General features: G+C 41.2%; 1 protein-coding gene across 1 annotated transcript in view; it reads right to left on the reverse strand.

Moving 5' to 3' along the window:
- Positions 1-6,331: 6,331 nt before the first annotated feature.
- The window catches only part of TNFRSF21 (TNF receptor superfamily member 21), a 68,962-nt gene continuing 61,104 nt past the window's right edge, over positions 6,332-14,189 (reverse strand). Inside the window, exons 5-6 of the mRNA XM_034991507.1 lie at positions 11,966-12,194; positions 6,332-10,672 (exon numbers count right to left, since the gene is read on the reverse strand). Of these exons, the coding sequence (XP_034847398.1) occupies positions 10,443-10,672; positions 11,966-12,194 (459 nt within the window). The 3' untranslated portion in view covers positions 6,332-10,442. The remainder of the gene's footprint in view (positions 10,673-11,965; positions 12,195-14,189) is intronic.

Consider the following 14,189-nt stretch of genomic DNA (forward strand, 5'->3'; position numbering starts at 1 on the left):
TATCAGCACCACATTATCACTTTCTAGTTGGCTTTGCCTGGTATCAATTATTTTGCTTGCACGTCCGAATGCTGGTCTTTGACCCAGAGCTTGACCTGACCATGGTAACAGTGACCGTTTTTATGCCTCTTGCTTCCCTGGAACTCTCGGGGCCTCTTCAGCCACCAGGTTATTGCCTTACTCTGACAGCTGGCTCACGTGGGCTCAGACCTTCCCAGCCTTAACCAACAGCAACAGTGGGCCCAGATCTTCTGACCCTAAAGCACTGTTCTTTCTATATGCCACAATGTTACGATCTATCGCAGCATCCTCTAGACTCTGCTCTGTAGAAAATTACTATTCTATGAGCCAATAGGCATTTGTAGAACAAGCAAATGAATTCACTAAAAAGCATTTATATGTGTGTGTATTTCATGGTCATGTGAATTTGGAAAATGCTGTGTTAAACAATGTTAAACAGGTTACTTCATTACAAGACTTTTAGGCTCCCTAAATGCTACTAATGGGCATTGTAATATTCAAGGGGTGGGAGGAGAGAAGCAGAGTATATAGCTTTTTCCAAATTTATTGGCCTATAGAGTTTTTTTTCTGTGGAACACTCTAAACATGTGACCAGACTTAAGCTCCATTCTTTGACACTGACCTGGGGTCACCTGAACAAATTTCTCCCAGAAGTAATGTAAATGGAGCGGGGGAGTCAAGACTTCCCTAAAAATTAGAATAAAACTGGACCCTTATCTTACACCATTCACAAAACCGAATTCAAAATGGAGTAAGACATAAGCATATGACTTGAAACTGTAGAACTCCTAGAAGAAAACACAGGGGAAAACTTGACATTGGTCTTGGCAATGATTTCATGGGTAGGACACAAAACGCACAAATAACAAAAGCAAAAATAGGCAAGTAGGGGCTCCCGGGTGGTACAGCTGGTTAAGCGACTGACTCTTGATTTTGGTTTGGGTCATGATCTCAGGGTCGTGAAATTGAGCCCCGTTTAGGGCTCTTCATTGGGCGTGGAGCCTGCTTAGGATTCTCTCTCTTCCTCTCCCTCTGCCCTTCTCCCTGCTCATGCTTGCTCTCTCTCTTAAAAAGAAAAAATGGAACTACATCAAACTAAAAAGTTTCTGCACAACAAAGCAAACAGTCAACAGTGCAAAGGAAGTAAATGGGATGGGAGGAAATTTATCTAATTAGGAGTTAACTTCCAAAATATATAAAGAACTCCTACAACTTGGTAGTAAAAAATAACCCTAAAATGGGCTAAAGACATGAATAGACATTTCTCCAAAGAAGACATACAAATGGCCAAGAGGTATATAAAAAGATGCTCAATGTCACCCATCATCAGAGAAATGCAAATCAAAACCACAGTGAGATGCTCCCTCAAACCTGTTAGGATGGGTATTATCAAAAAGTCAAAAGAGATAAATATTAACTAGACTTATTGTGGTGATCAGTTTGCAATATATACAAATATCAAATCATTATGTCGTACACGAACTAACACAATGTTGTATGTCAATTATACCTCAATTTAAAAAAAAGGCAAAAGATAACGTGTTGGTAAGGATGTGGAGAGAAGGGAATTTTTGTATAGTATTACTAAGGCTGTAAATTGGTTATAGCCCTTAGGGAAAACAGTATGGATAGTCCTCAAAAAATAAAAAATAGAATGACTAATATGATCCAGCAATCTCACCTCTGGGAATTTTTCCAAAATAATTGAAATCAGGATCTCAAAGAGATACTAGCACCTTTGTACTCATTGCAGCCCTATTCACAATAGCCAAGATATGGAAACAGACTAAATTCCATCAAGAGATGAATGGATCAGGAAAATCTGGTATATACATACAATGGAATATTATTTAGACTTTAAGAAAGGAGGAAATTCTGCAATGTCTGACAACATGGATGAACCTTGAGTTCATGCGTAAGTGAAATAAGCTAGTCACAGAAAGACATTGTATGATTTCATTTATGTGAAGCATAAAAATACCCAAATTCATACAATCAGAGAGCAGAATAGTGGTTGCCAGGGACTGGGAGTAGGGAGAAAATTGGGAGTTACTAATCAAGAGGCATAACTTTTAATTAAGCAAAATGAATAAGTTCTAGAGATCTACTGTATACTTTGTACCTGTGGTAAATGACACTGTATTGTACACTTAAAATTTTGTCATGAGGGTCGATCTCATGTTTCAGCATCCAATAAATGAAATTTTAAAAAGAATGAAATTATGGCAATTAAATAGAAGTGAGCGTCTGAAAGGTAGCACTTTTTCATTTTAAATTCTTACTCATTTGCATATTTCCATAACTATAAATTGAGGTTTGTACTACTACACACATACTAGAATGACTACAATAAAAATACTGAAAATACTGAGGACTCACAAGGATCCAGAGCTATTGGATCTCTTATGTATCGTTCTGGGAATACACAATGGTCCCACCACTGTGAAAACAGTTGGTCGGTTTACTAATCAAGTTAAAAATACACTTAGCATTTTATCTAACAATCCTACACCTGAGTATCTATCCTAAGGAAATGAAATTTGTTTCCACGTAAAGCCTGTATACCAATGGGTGCTAAGCAGCTTTACTGGTAATAGCCAAAAAACGGAAACAGTCCAAATGTTTTCCAATGCATGAATGGTTATATGCACTGTGGTACATCCCTACCATGGAATACTACTCAGCAATGAAAAGGAACAAAGTGTTCACGTATTTAACAATTTGGTTAGATGGCAAGGGAATTATGCTGTGAAAATGAGCGGATCTCAGATTACATCCTGCATGATTCCATTTATATAACACTTTCTAAATGACAAACTCATGATGGAAAACAGTGGTCAGGGCTTAGGGTAGAGGGGAAGGTATCATTACAAAGAGGCAGCAGGAGGGATTTTCTTTGTTGTGATAAAGCAGTTCCTGGGGCACCTGGGGGCTCAGTTGGTTGAGATTCCGACTCTTGGTTTTGGCTCAGGTCGTGATCTCGGTATTGTGAGATCCAGCCCTGGGACAGGTTCTACACTTGGCAGGGAGTCTGCTTGAGATTCTCTCTCTCCCTCAGCCCCTCACCTTCTCACACGTGCACTCTCTCTCTCTCTTTCTCAAATAAATAAATAAAATCTTAAAAAAAAAAGCAGTTCTGTATTCTGATTATGGTAGTGGTTTCATGAATCCACATATGTGATAAAATTGCATAGTACTGTATTCACAACAAAAAACAAAAACAAAAACAAAACAAAAAACAAAGTGCATGTAACACTGGTGTGAACCAAGTAAGATCTATAACTTAGTTAATAAAATTGTTTGAATGCCAGTTTCCTGGTTTGGGTAATACTATGGCTATTAAAGATGTTATCCTGGGGAAGGTAGGCAAAGGGTAGATAGGAACTCCCTATATTACTTTGGAACTTCTTGTGTATTTTAAATTATTTCAAAGTAAAAAAAAAAAAAAAAAGCAATTCGACATTGGTTGAGTCCAGATGAGAGGCTCTAGAAGGACAGGCATCCAGTCTACCTTCTTTGTCAGTTAGGACCATGCCTGGCTCACGCAGTTCTACAATAGCCTTCCTGTTTCCACCACTTACTAGCTGTGTGACGTGGGGGTAGTCACAATCTATCTGTTCATCAGTTTGCCCATCAGCAGAAGAGAAGTTCTAACAAGTCCCACATCATAAGATCCAGGTTAAGATTAGAGTGAATTATACTAAGTGCTTTGGATACTCTATAGGAGGAGTCCCATGAAGGGACACATAAGTTCTGACCTCTGAATGAATAGGTGATACATGCAAAGCAGTCACAAGACTAGCCTCATGTCTCATGATCAATGTAGAATGTAGAAATGTAGAAACAATATGAACTCTTTGTTTGCATAATAATGTCTGCAACACCTAGGTTTTCCTTCTGGATTTTTTCCCCTTTTCAAACTATCTCATTCCCCAAAGCTTTGAAATATATAAAACTGCAACTGTCAGCCCTTTGTTTTTGGCACAGTTTGCTTTGAAATTAATAAGAAGGAAGACTGCTGGAGCGCCTGGGTGGCTCAGTCAGTTAAGCGGCTGCCTTCTGCTTAGGTCATGATCCCAGGGTCCTGCGACTGAGCCCCGCAACAGGCTCCCTGCTGAGCAGGGAGCCTGCTTCTCCCTCTCCCACTGCTGCTTCCCCCTCTCCCTCTGCTGTCCCCCCTGCTTGTGCTCTCTCTGTCAAAATCTTAAAAAAAAAAAAAAAGAAGACTTCCCCTGAAAACCTTTGTGATCTTTTCCCTTAATTCATATTCATATTCGGTTTCTAACTCTCCTAATACCCTCTTTGTATTTCTATCATTTCATTTAGATACATTGGATTATAATGTCCATATGTCTGTTTCTCTTCTCGGATGTGAACTTGAGCTCCGGGCCTGCATGCTTTCATTTATTCAACATAGAGTAACAGAGCACCTACCATGTTCCAGGCACTGTTCTAGATGCCAAGGACACAGCAGTGAACAGACAAATGCCCTGGTATCAATGGTAGCTACTGTCTTGTATGGAATTCTTCTTTGTATTCTTAGCTTCTGGCATAGCGCCTGACCCACGGTGGGTGCTCAAATGTTTCGTGGATGGATGAGTGATAAAATGAACATTTCTGTTGGTGGGTACCCTATATTTGAACAAAACGAGCCAAACTCTAGTGTGAAATCAACCATCTAATTTCTAAAGACAATGAGAAACAATTGTCATAGGACTATTGGAAATGAGCTACCTTTTGCCTCGTCCATCTCCCTCATGAGATTTCCAGTTTGGCGTCCTACTATGGATACAGCAATTGGTGAGTGAAAACAAGATGAAGCTGGTGCAGAAGTACTTCCTCTGGAGAGATGAAGAACCATCCAAAGACTCTTAAGAAATATTTGACCTTGGACGCCTGGGTGGCTCAGTCGGTTAAGCGTCTGCCTTCGGCTCAGGTCATGATCCCAGTGTCCTGGGATCAAGTCCCGCATTGGGCACCCTGCTCCGCGGGACCCTGCTTCTCCCTCTGCCTCTGCCTCTCTCTCTCTCTCTGTCTCTCATGAATAAATAAATAAAATCTTTAAAAAAAAAAAAAAAGAAATATTTGACCTCTTTCCTCTTAAAGCTATTAATTACAAGTGATTCTTATATTGAGAAATATAAAAAGATTGGCCAGAAAATTGCTACGATGTTCCACGTCTCTAAATTTCTAAGTCTGAAGTCTCTCCATTTCAATTTTGCATTAATTAGGTCTGTTTGGGAGCCAAGTCCAGGAAAAGAATCTAAAATCACAGAGGTTGGGGTTGGTGGTGAGCAGAGCAGGATGCCATCTCCCTTTGCAGATTTTACCAAAATGCTCCTTACAAAACTATTGCTGACATTTTAAGTCTGGTTCATGTGACTCTTACCTTGGTCTTCATGAGCATACATTCCCTGGATGCCTCAGAAGTGTTCTAAAAATAATTTTTATTTATAATTTTTTAAATTCCACAACATATGCACATGGTGCAAACCTCAAAAGGCTGCAAAGAGGGGCACCTGGGTGGCTCAGTTGTTAAGCGTCTACCTTCAGCTCAGGTCATGGTCCCAGGGTCCTGGGATCGAGCCCCGCAGCGGGCTCCCTGCTCTGCGGGAAGCCTGCTTCTCCCTCTGCCCCTCCCCCTGCTTGTGTTCCCTCTCTCGCTGTGTCTCTCTCTGTCAAATAAATAAAATCTTAAAAAAAAAGGCTGCAAAGAACAAATCATGAAAAGAACGTGTCCTTCCTTTCCTCTTCCTGTCTCCTGGACGGCTGGTTCCTCTCCCTGGAGGTATCCGCTGCCATGTTTTTAATATATCCTTGTAAGGTATTTTATGAATATCTGTATTTTGGAAATGATAAAGACGGTGGCATCCAACATGCTTCACATATTCAGCTACTTGAAGTCAACTAGAGTAAAAACCGTTTTGGATTTCTAATGCAAATAATTCTTGTTCAAATCATTAACTTTATGTTCTACTTCCTTTCAAGAAAAGAAGCAAAATAAGCATCTTGGAATAGTGAAAGAGTGCTGGCAGGGACTAGGGTAACTGGACTCTACCATAACGTAGCAGAAATGAACCTAACTTCCCACCTGAAAACCACACGACTTCTACACAATGTCCAAGTTTCCTTACAAAGGTAAGGGCCACAATTTTGCTAACCAAGAGATGGATCACATCTCCATTGCTCAAATCGAAGTTTAAGAGAGGTGCCTGATGCATCTACAGGACTGTACAATGAGATCTATGGTCCCAGAGCCCAGGGGCTACAACAGTCTGAGATTCTATGACATAGTCAGTGCAGTTTATGACTCATCAGATCTTACTTTATTTTTGAAAATTGGCAAACCTTCAATCCAATATATATAGAAACACAAATCAGAATAACATCACATCCCAAACGTTCTTGGTTAATCATACCTTATACATAATGCTCAAAGCCATGAAGAATTGATCAGTTGCATCAATCAATTATTCATCAGTGCAATGAAGCTTTAAGATGTTGCCCCATCCATGCTTGGTAGTGTATCAATTCTTAACAGTTATATAGAATTTTACAGTAGGGTTATGGGTTCTAAAGCAAGTCTGCAGAGTTGAGTGGGACTATGTATAGCAAAATCACAATTGCAGATTTCCAGGTTAACTCCCTGTTAAGATTTATCCATCAGATCTGGGGTGAGGATTGAGAAGCACTCTCTTCACAAACTCTCAAATCAGTGGCTGTCCAAGCTGACTACACATTGGCATCTCCTGGGGAGCTTTAAAAAAATGCTCATACCTGGGTCCCAGGCGCTTACATTCTGGCATAAGTGGTATGGAGTTTAGCCTGGGCATCGGATTTCCCAAAGCTCCCCTGCTGATCTCAATGTGCAACCAGGATCAAGAACCACTGCTGTAGATCTTGACCAGTCCAGGACTACCTGACTCTGGAAATCTCCTCAGATTGTCAGAAATTGTTTACTTCTCTCATTGGGAATTCGTGTAGTCTTTTCCCATGTTGGCACTATTCTGCATGAAACCGAGGCACAGTCATGGGCTCCTCAGTGTGATCTAGAGACCACTAGCATCCACGTCACCTAAGTACCCACCCCCTAACAACTGAAACAGAATCTGCATTTTAACAAGATCCCCAAGTGTTTCATTTGCTCATTAAAGTTTAAGGAGCATAGCAAAGTGTTATGCATTAACAAGCTCCCAAGTGCTGTGGCAGTCCACAGTGGCAAGGATCTCAAGCACTTAGCCCAACATGAGTTTCCAGAAAAAATGGTGTGAGATGCTGGTTCTCTGCTTCACCACAAACCTTCTGAATCGAACTCTCTGGGAACCTGCCTTTATAGGACTGCTCATTCCCAGGTGGTTATTTACATGCAAGGTTGAGAACCACTGAAGCATGTCCAGCTTTTCCCCAGAGTAGGAGTCATTTTCTCCTTTGAAAAGCAGCCTGATCTAAATGGTTAAAAGCTCCTCTACATTTAACCTCAATTGGCCTATAGAGGAAACAGATTACTCTCTAAAAAAAAAAGAAATTGTCTCTGCCTTAGCCCTGCAAATAACTGAAGATAGTCTTTCTCCCACCCAAATGATCTTTGTCATCAGGTTTAGATTTCTCAACAATTGCTCCTGATTCTGTTTCTTACTCTTCTGGTTATCCCTCCAACCCCCACATTGGAAACCTTCTAGTTCAGCATAGCCCTCAAAGTCAGGCAGCTCAAACCTGAGAAAACCTCCAAAGTGAGCCACAAAATATATAAATCAGACTCTCATAAACTCTGACCCAAACATTATATATATATATATATATATTTTTAATAATGCACTTTGGGGTTGCTTTTTTGGAGGGGGTAAGCTCTATATTATGTTAATTCTATATGAAACTTCTGTTTAACCACAACTTCTACGTCCCTTTCCCTTGGATCATCAAAAGATGCTACCCCATTCCTATAAGTTCATAATTATTTATTGAATTTAATTTATCAGGCTTTCCTTATAAGCCAAATAAATTTCATCACTGTGATCTCTGGGTCCACTGGTTCAGCCTGACAAAGTAGTTCTCGTTATCAGTCCTGAGTAAAGAGCCTTGGATTCAGATTCAAGTCTGATCTCTACAACTCTGTTGTAGAGCCTTAAGCAAGCACCTTAGCCTTTATAAGCCTATTTTTCATCTACAGAATGGGTACAAAAATAGTACCTGTAAGATAGTTATGAAGTTTCAACAAGACAATGTAAAAAACACTTTGTAAAGTATAAAGCTGCATAAATGGTTAAGAAAATCATAATCCCCAAGCTATGAATAACTTACAAACTTAATAACCACAACATTGATTCATGTTTTCAACGCCCAAAAAAGAAGTGGCTGTCATGAAATCCTCTGAAAAACACACTCTGTCTCCTCCCTTACTATCTCTGACCCATTCTAGTTTGCTTTTCGTTTGGGAAGAGTTTCTGTCTTCTGTTGACAAAAGAGGAAGGGAAACCTGGCCTGAGAACCATAACCCAAATGCCAGAATGGTTCTCTAGAAACCAGCCACGTGGACGTGGATGAAAGCAGAAAACCCCTTTAATGTCACTGACATAGGAGTCCAAGTGTTCAGACAGGCCATCTACTTCTACTTTCCCACTGAAAGAGGAACTTAAAATTGCTGAGGTCCTGGCCATTGGAATTCTATAGAGCCAGGGTTCCCAGGCTAAGGCGGTTATGTGATCAAATACAAGATACAGTATAATATAAAACAATACCTATAATGTGATGTAATATATCCCATCCACATAAGACTTTACCTTGCCCTATTGCCAAGAAAGCCCCCCAAAGTTAGTCAGGGAGAAAGAAGTTTCACACAGAAGCCTGTGAACTGGTATAGAACCCCCACGAGTGGTAAACTTCCTCGATGGACATGAGTAAGAATATACTCCAGGGCCTGGTCATCATTTTCACCTCTCCACCTCCAAATCCTCCTTTCTAAAAATAGAGACGAACTCCAAAACAGGAGCCTTAGATTTACCCTCAAAAGACCAGGAAATGCTTGGTCATCTTTAACACTTGGCCATCCTTCTCTACATATCTCCAGATACTCTTTCAGACACAAAGCTTTGTTAATTTGCATGATTTACAGATCAGAAATGCTGAGATTTTTAGAATACACACATTCTTTTCCAAGAGACTCATCAAAGAGTTATAACTTCAGCACATGTATAAGGCAAGTAGTAAATACACTCAAACTACTCAAGTAACAAACACCTAATATTTATTAATAAATTAGTACACTTGAAGGCATTTTTCTGATATCAGTCCCTCACCACGACCCACAAACCCCGCCCACACAAAGGCAGTCTACGCCACCTTTGCATTCGAGTCTGCCAACTGAGCATTAGAGAGAGCGCAGGTTTATAAATGGGAGCAGAGTTGTAAATATGTCAGACAAGAGTTCTTATAGCTGCAGCCATTTTTAATTAAAGTGATTGAAGGATGAAGGAGACCCACCAAGACCAAGGCCTTGAGGCGGACTGGACCTACCGACTATGTGTGTATAAAAAAACAAGACATCTTTTAAAGCAAAGCTGGGCAAATTCCCTATGGAAAAAGGTGCCCCTGGCACTCAGTTGTGACTTTCCAAAGTGCAGTAGTATGTTCCAGAACAGCTCAATTCCTAAAAGATGAAGTTCAAGTTCTTTGGTGGCTCAGTTGTCAAGCCACTTAAATAGCAAGTTCTGATGGCTTGAGGCTTTCCTATCTCCAGCCCAGAGCATATTAGCATAAGAGAAGCACAAGTAATGAAGCATTCTACACGGTGCTCAAGTGAAAAACCATACAATCAGCAACAGTGTGGTCAAGTTTCAGCCATGAATATGAACTCTACACCAAGGCATATTAAAAAGAGAACTCAAAATCTAATTGTATTACAGTAACTCAACGGGGTATTACATTTCTTCAACCCTTAGGAAAATTTGTAAATTACAAATAATAATAAAAATAGTAATCATTAAAAAAAAAGCAGATGTGGATGTTGAGACATGAAAGACTGCTTAGAGAATTCACAAGATGCCATTATACTTTTAAGAAGAGCCTCACAATCCAGTGTGCAGGGAAAGTCACACTGCATTTGTGGTACATTAAGCGAATTTAAAGTGCACAGAACAATTCTGAAAATACGTAAGAAGTCAAAACGGAGAAAATATGGAACCTAAAAAACTTTAGTGGTGGGTATTTTTCAACAGTTACACCTTGAGAAGGCTTATAAACTAACTTCCTAGAAGGGTTAAAAAAAGAAAGAACGAACTCAAAACACTGGCCATATACTCTTACACACACACACACACACACACACACACACGCCCCCCAAAAACTAGAAAAACAAAAACAAAACCAACGAAAAACCACCCTGCCACTACATTGAGTCATTTCCAGAGTGCAGTATCCCTCGGGTTCTACAATAGGTCGGGAAGATGGCTATACACAGAGTCCAAGAGGGTCTGACTGGCTTCCTGGCTCTTGACTCCGATAATCTCAAACAGTCGGTCCAGCTTGTCCTCAGCCTGAGGAATCTCTTCAATCGCCCGCAGCTCCTCAGGATTCAGAATGTGGAGCATGTCGTCAAAAATAGGCTGCAAGTCACAGGGGTCCAGGCGTACCTGCCGCAACACTGTGTCCTTCTTTTCTGCAGGGAGGAGAGGGGAGGGGAGGCGACAGAGGTAAGGGACTGTACTGGGGAAACAGAGGAGAGGAGGAGAGCTAGGAGGGACAGCTCCCCTCCCCCACAGGCTGTTCCCACCCCCACCCTCAAGGTGAGAGTCCCCCCCCACCCTTGCACTTAAGACAACAAACAAGATTTGACTCATGGAGGTCAGACAAGGAACCGCTCGAATGGGTTGCTGATTGTCATTAGCATGACTTTGCCTAGACTTACAAGACTTCTAGATTCTTCTAAAACTCAGGAGGATGCTGAAAAACTTACAGAAACTTAAATAAAACAAAACAAACAACAACAAAAAAACCCACTCTCCCCATCTGTAATGTGTTTACTAAACAAAGATATCAGTTCACCTTTGCCCCTCAAAAATTCCAAGTCAATGTAATCTGCTCATCCGACTTTCTAATTACACCGCCAAATTTTAAAACTAAACTGCTAAGAGCAAAAGCACATAAATAAGAAAATACTGCTTCTTGGGTCATACCTTACACAATGAGGTGAAGGAGTGTAACTTTTACTACTATTATAAAAAGCTTTCTCTAAAATATAACATGGAACATAAAATACAAACTAAAATATAAATCTTTCATTTAAATATAAAACAGATCATGTAAATAGGTAAGGTATAGAAAATAGAACGTATCTTATAAACATAAACTATAACATAACATAAAATATAACCCTTTCACGAAAATATAATTGGAATTACCAAACTGGGAAATTTCGAACAAAACTGTCATCAATACAGCGTGCATACCAATCCCTATCCTGCTATTAAAAACTGCAAGTGGCAAATTATTTACCAAATGTACTAATCCACAATGTTTAAAACATTGCTATTTTAATTCGTTTGAGTCACTGAAACCTACACTCTGACTCTCAAGATAGGTTACACTTTAAATCCTTGGATTCTACAAACCTGGTAAATAATTTTCAAAAAAAACCTGCCAGACTACATTTTATCAGACCTTCCCGAAACACCTTCGATAGCATCATGAGGATAAAGGGCGACCAATGTGGACTCTTGGCCAGATAATCAGCGCTGGAAAGACCTTCTGGGTGGGTCCCGGCTGGCTAGTGACGTGGTTTCTCTGAGGCCAGCCTCATCCTGGGGTCTAGGATAGGTCTTCCCGGACAGGTCTCCCAAGTGACTCAACTACCACTGGATTGTGGAACTGGCCAGGGAGAAACCCCAGAGTCTTCTCTGGGGAAGGCTTACAGAATGAATACGCCTTGTAGCCATCCTGCCAATGTCCGTACCTTTGGTAATAAAGGAGCCCGTCCTGCTCAGCGCGGAGGAGCCGCTGGATGTGGAGTCACAACGAAGAAGGGGCTCCGACTCATCCACGAAGAAGCCCTTGTTCTTATCCAGCGGGGAAGGCTCCACCGTCAGCAGAGTGGAATTCTCAAGTTTTGTGTTGGGGCTGGGGATGGGGCTCGGGCTAAGGGGGCCGGGGCTCATCGGGAGAGCCAGCTTGTCAGTTTCCAGCTGTGGGAGGAAACAAACAAAAATGTTTTTTTATTATATACTTCAAGAATTAAAGAGAAAAAAATGAAACTGAAACCCCCTCAGGTGTTCTTTTTGTCCCATTTAATGTTTTATAGATAAATTCTGCTGTTCTGACAGTCCATAACTTACATTATTGCTAAATACACACATAAACACTTTTTTAAACCCTTCAAAAATATACGTGGAGCTATGTGTAAGCATTAAAAATTAGGAAGCAGGGGCACCTGGGTGGCTCAGTCGGTTAAGCGTCTGCCTTCGGCTCGGGTCATGATCCCAGGGTCCTGGGATCGAGCCCCGCATGGGCTCCCTGCTCAGTGGGGAGCCTGCTTTTCTCTCTGGTCTTCCCCCCACTCGTGCTTGCTTTCTCTCTCCCAAATAAACAAAATCTTTTTTTTTTTAAGATTTTATTTATTTATTACAGAGAGAGACACAGTGAGAGAGGGAACACAAGCAGGGGGAGTGGGAGAGGGAGAAGGGGGCTTCCCGCTGAGCAGGAAGCCCGATGCGGGGCTCGATCCCAGGACCCTGGGATCATGACCTGAGCCGAAGGCAGACGCCTAACAACTGAGCCACCCAGGTGCCCCTCAAAGAAATAAAATCTTACAAAAAAATTAGGAAGTTTATGCATGAAACTGTTACCTCACAGGAGTGGAGCAGGACAAGAGAGTGAAGAGGAAGACCTCCAACTTCAAATATAATTTCACAGAGCTGTTAAAGGTCTTAGATGATATCTAGAACATTCCCCTCTGTATGGGTTGAATTATATATCCCAAAATTCATATGCTGAAATCGAAACTTCCTGAGCCTCAGAATATGACTGTACATGGAGACAGGGCCAACTAAGTAACTTCAAAAAGAGGTGATTAAGGGATAGTTGGGTCCTACTCCAATATGACTGGTGTCCTTATAAGAAGCCATTAGGACACAGACACACACAGTGGGAAGACCATGTGAAGACAGAGGGTGAAGGCTACCATCTTCTACAAGCCAAGGAGAGAAGCCTGAGGACCCCTTTATCTCAAACTTCTAGCCTCCAGAATTGGGACAAAAATAAGCTTCTGCTGCGAGGGTCAGAAAGACAGTAACAAGTAAGCAAACAAACAAGAAGGTTTCAGATGGAGATGGTGAGCTTCATGACCATTGGCTGGTACACGGAGAATGGATCTTAGGGGGGCAAGAAATAAGGTAGAGAGACCAGTTAGGATGCTGCTACAGTGGTTGGGGAAGGTAAAAACCACGGCTTGCACCCGGCTGTGCAGTGGGGAAATGATAGGTGATATCACCCCATTTTACAGGTGAAATGACTAAGGCCCAGAGAGGGCACATAGCCATTGGGAGAAGGCCAGTGCTCAACTCAGGTCTGCTTGATACCTCTACTTGGCTTGTCATTTGCCACTAGTCTTTAGAACTCTGGCAGGCACTTGTGGCATCTTCCAAATCCATTGACCTTAATCTTTTTATTGGTTCTTCTGGCACAGATGCAAATCTGGGAGTCAGGTGGCCAGATCCCATGGGGCAGGGTTCAGGGAGTGTTCATCACCACTCATTAGAACCCTATGGCTTCACTTACACATGACAAGCAAAACATTTTCAAGTTCCTCAATCGAGAAGACATTGACCCTCATTTCAAAGTATTAGATTGAAGAGTTGTAAAAAGCACAAAGCAAACACAGCTGCCTCTTTTACAACCTATAAGGCCTGAGAAATTCTTGCAACTGACTGCAGATTCCAAGACCATCAATTATTGCACGTGTCTACCGTTCCAACAGCATTTGTCCTCTGCACAACCACCCATACCCCGAGTTTAAGACTTGGGTAATGCATTCCCAGCTGCCCCCTTCCGATCCACAAAGTTTTATGTATATGCTTTTAAATTTTTTAATTCAATAGGGCCCCAGCATGTGCCCCTCCGCCCTGAAAATGCACATGGCCATTCATGCCAATACACATTTTTATTCACTCAATTAGACAAAG

This window comes from Mirounga leonina, unplaced genomic scaffold (genome assembly GCF_011800145.1).
Source record: "Mirounga leonina isolate KUSES-001 unplaced genomic scaffold, KU_Mleo_1.0 Mir_53, whole genome shotgun sequence".
NCBI lineage: Eukaryota > Metazoa > Chordata > Mammalia > Carnivora > Phocidae > Mirounga > Mirounga leonina.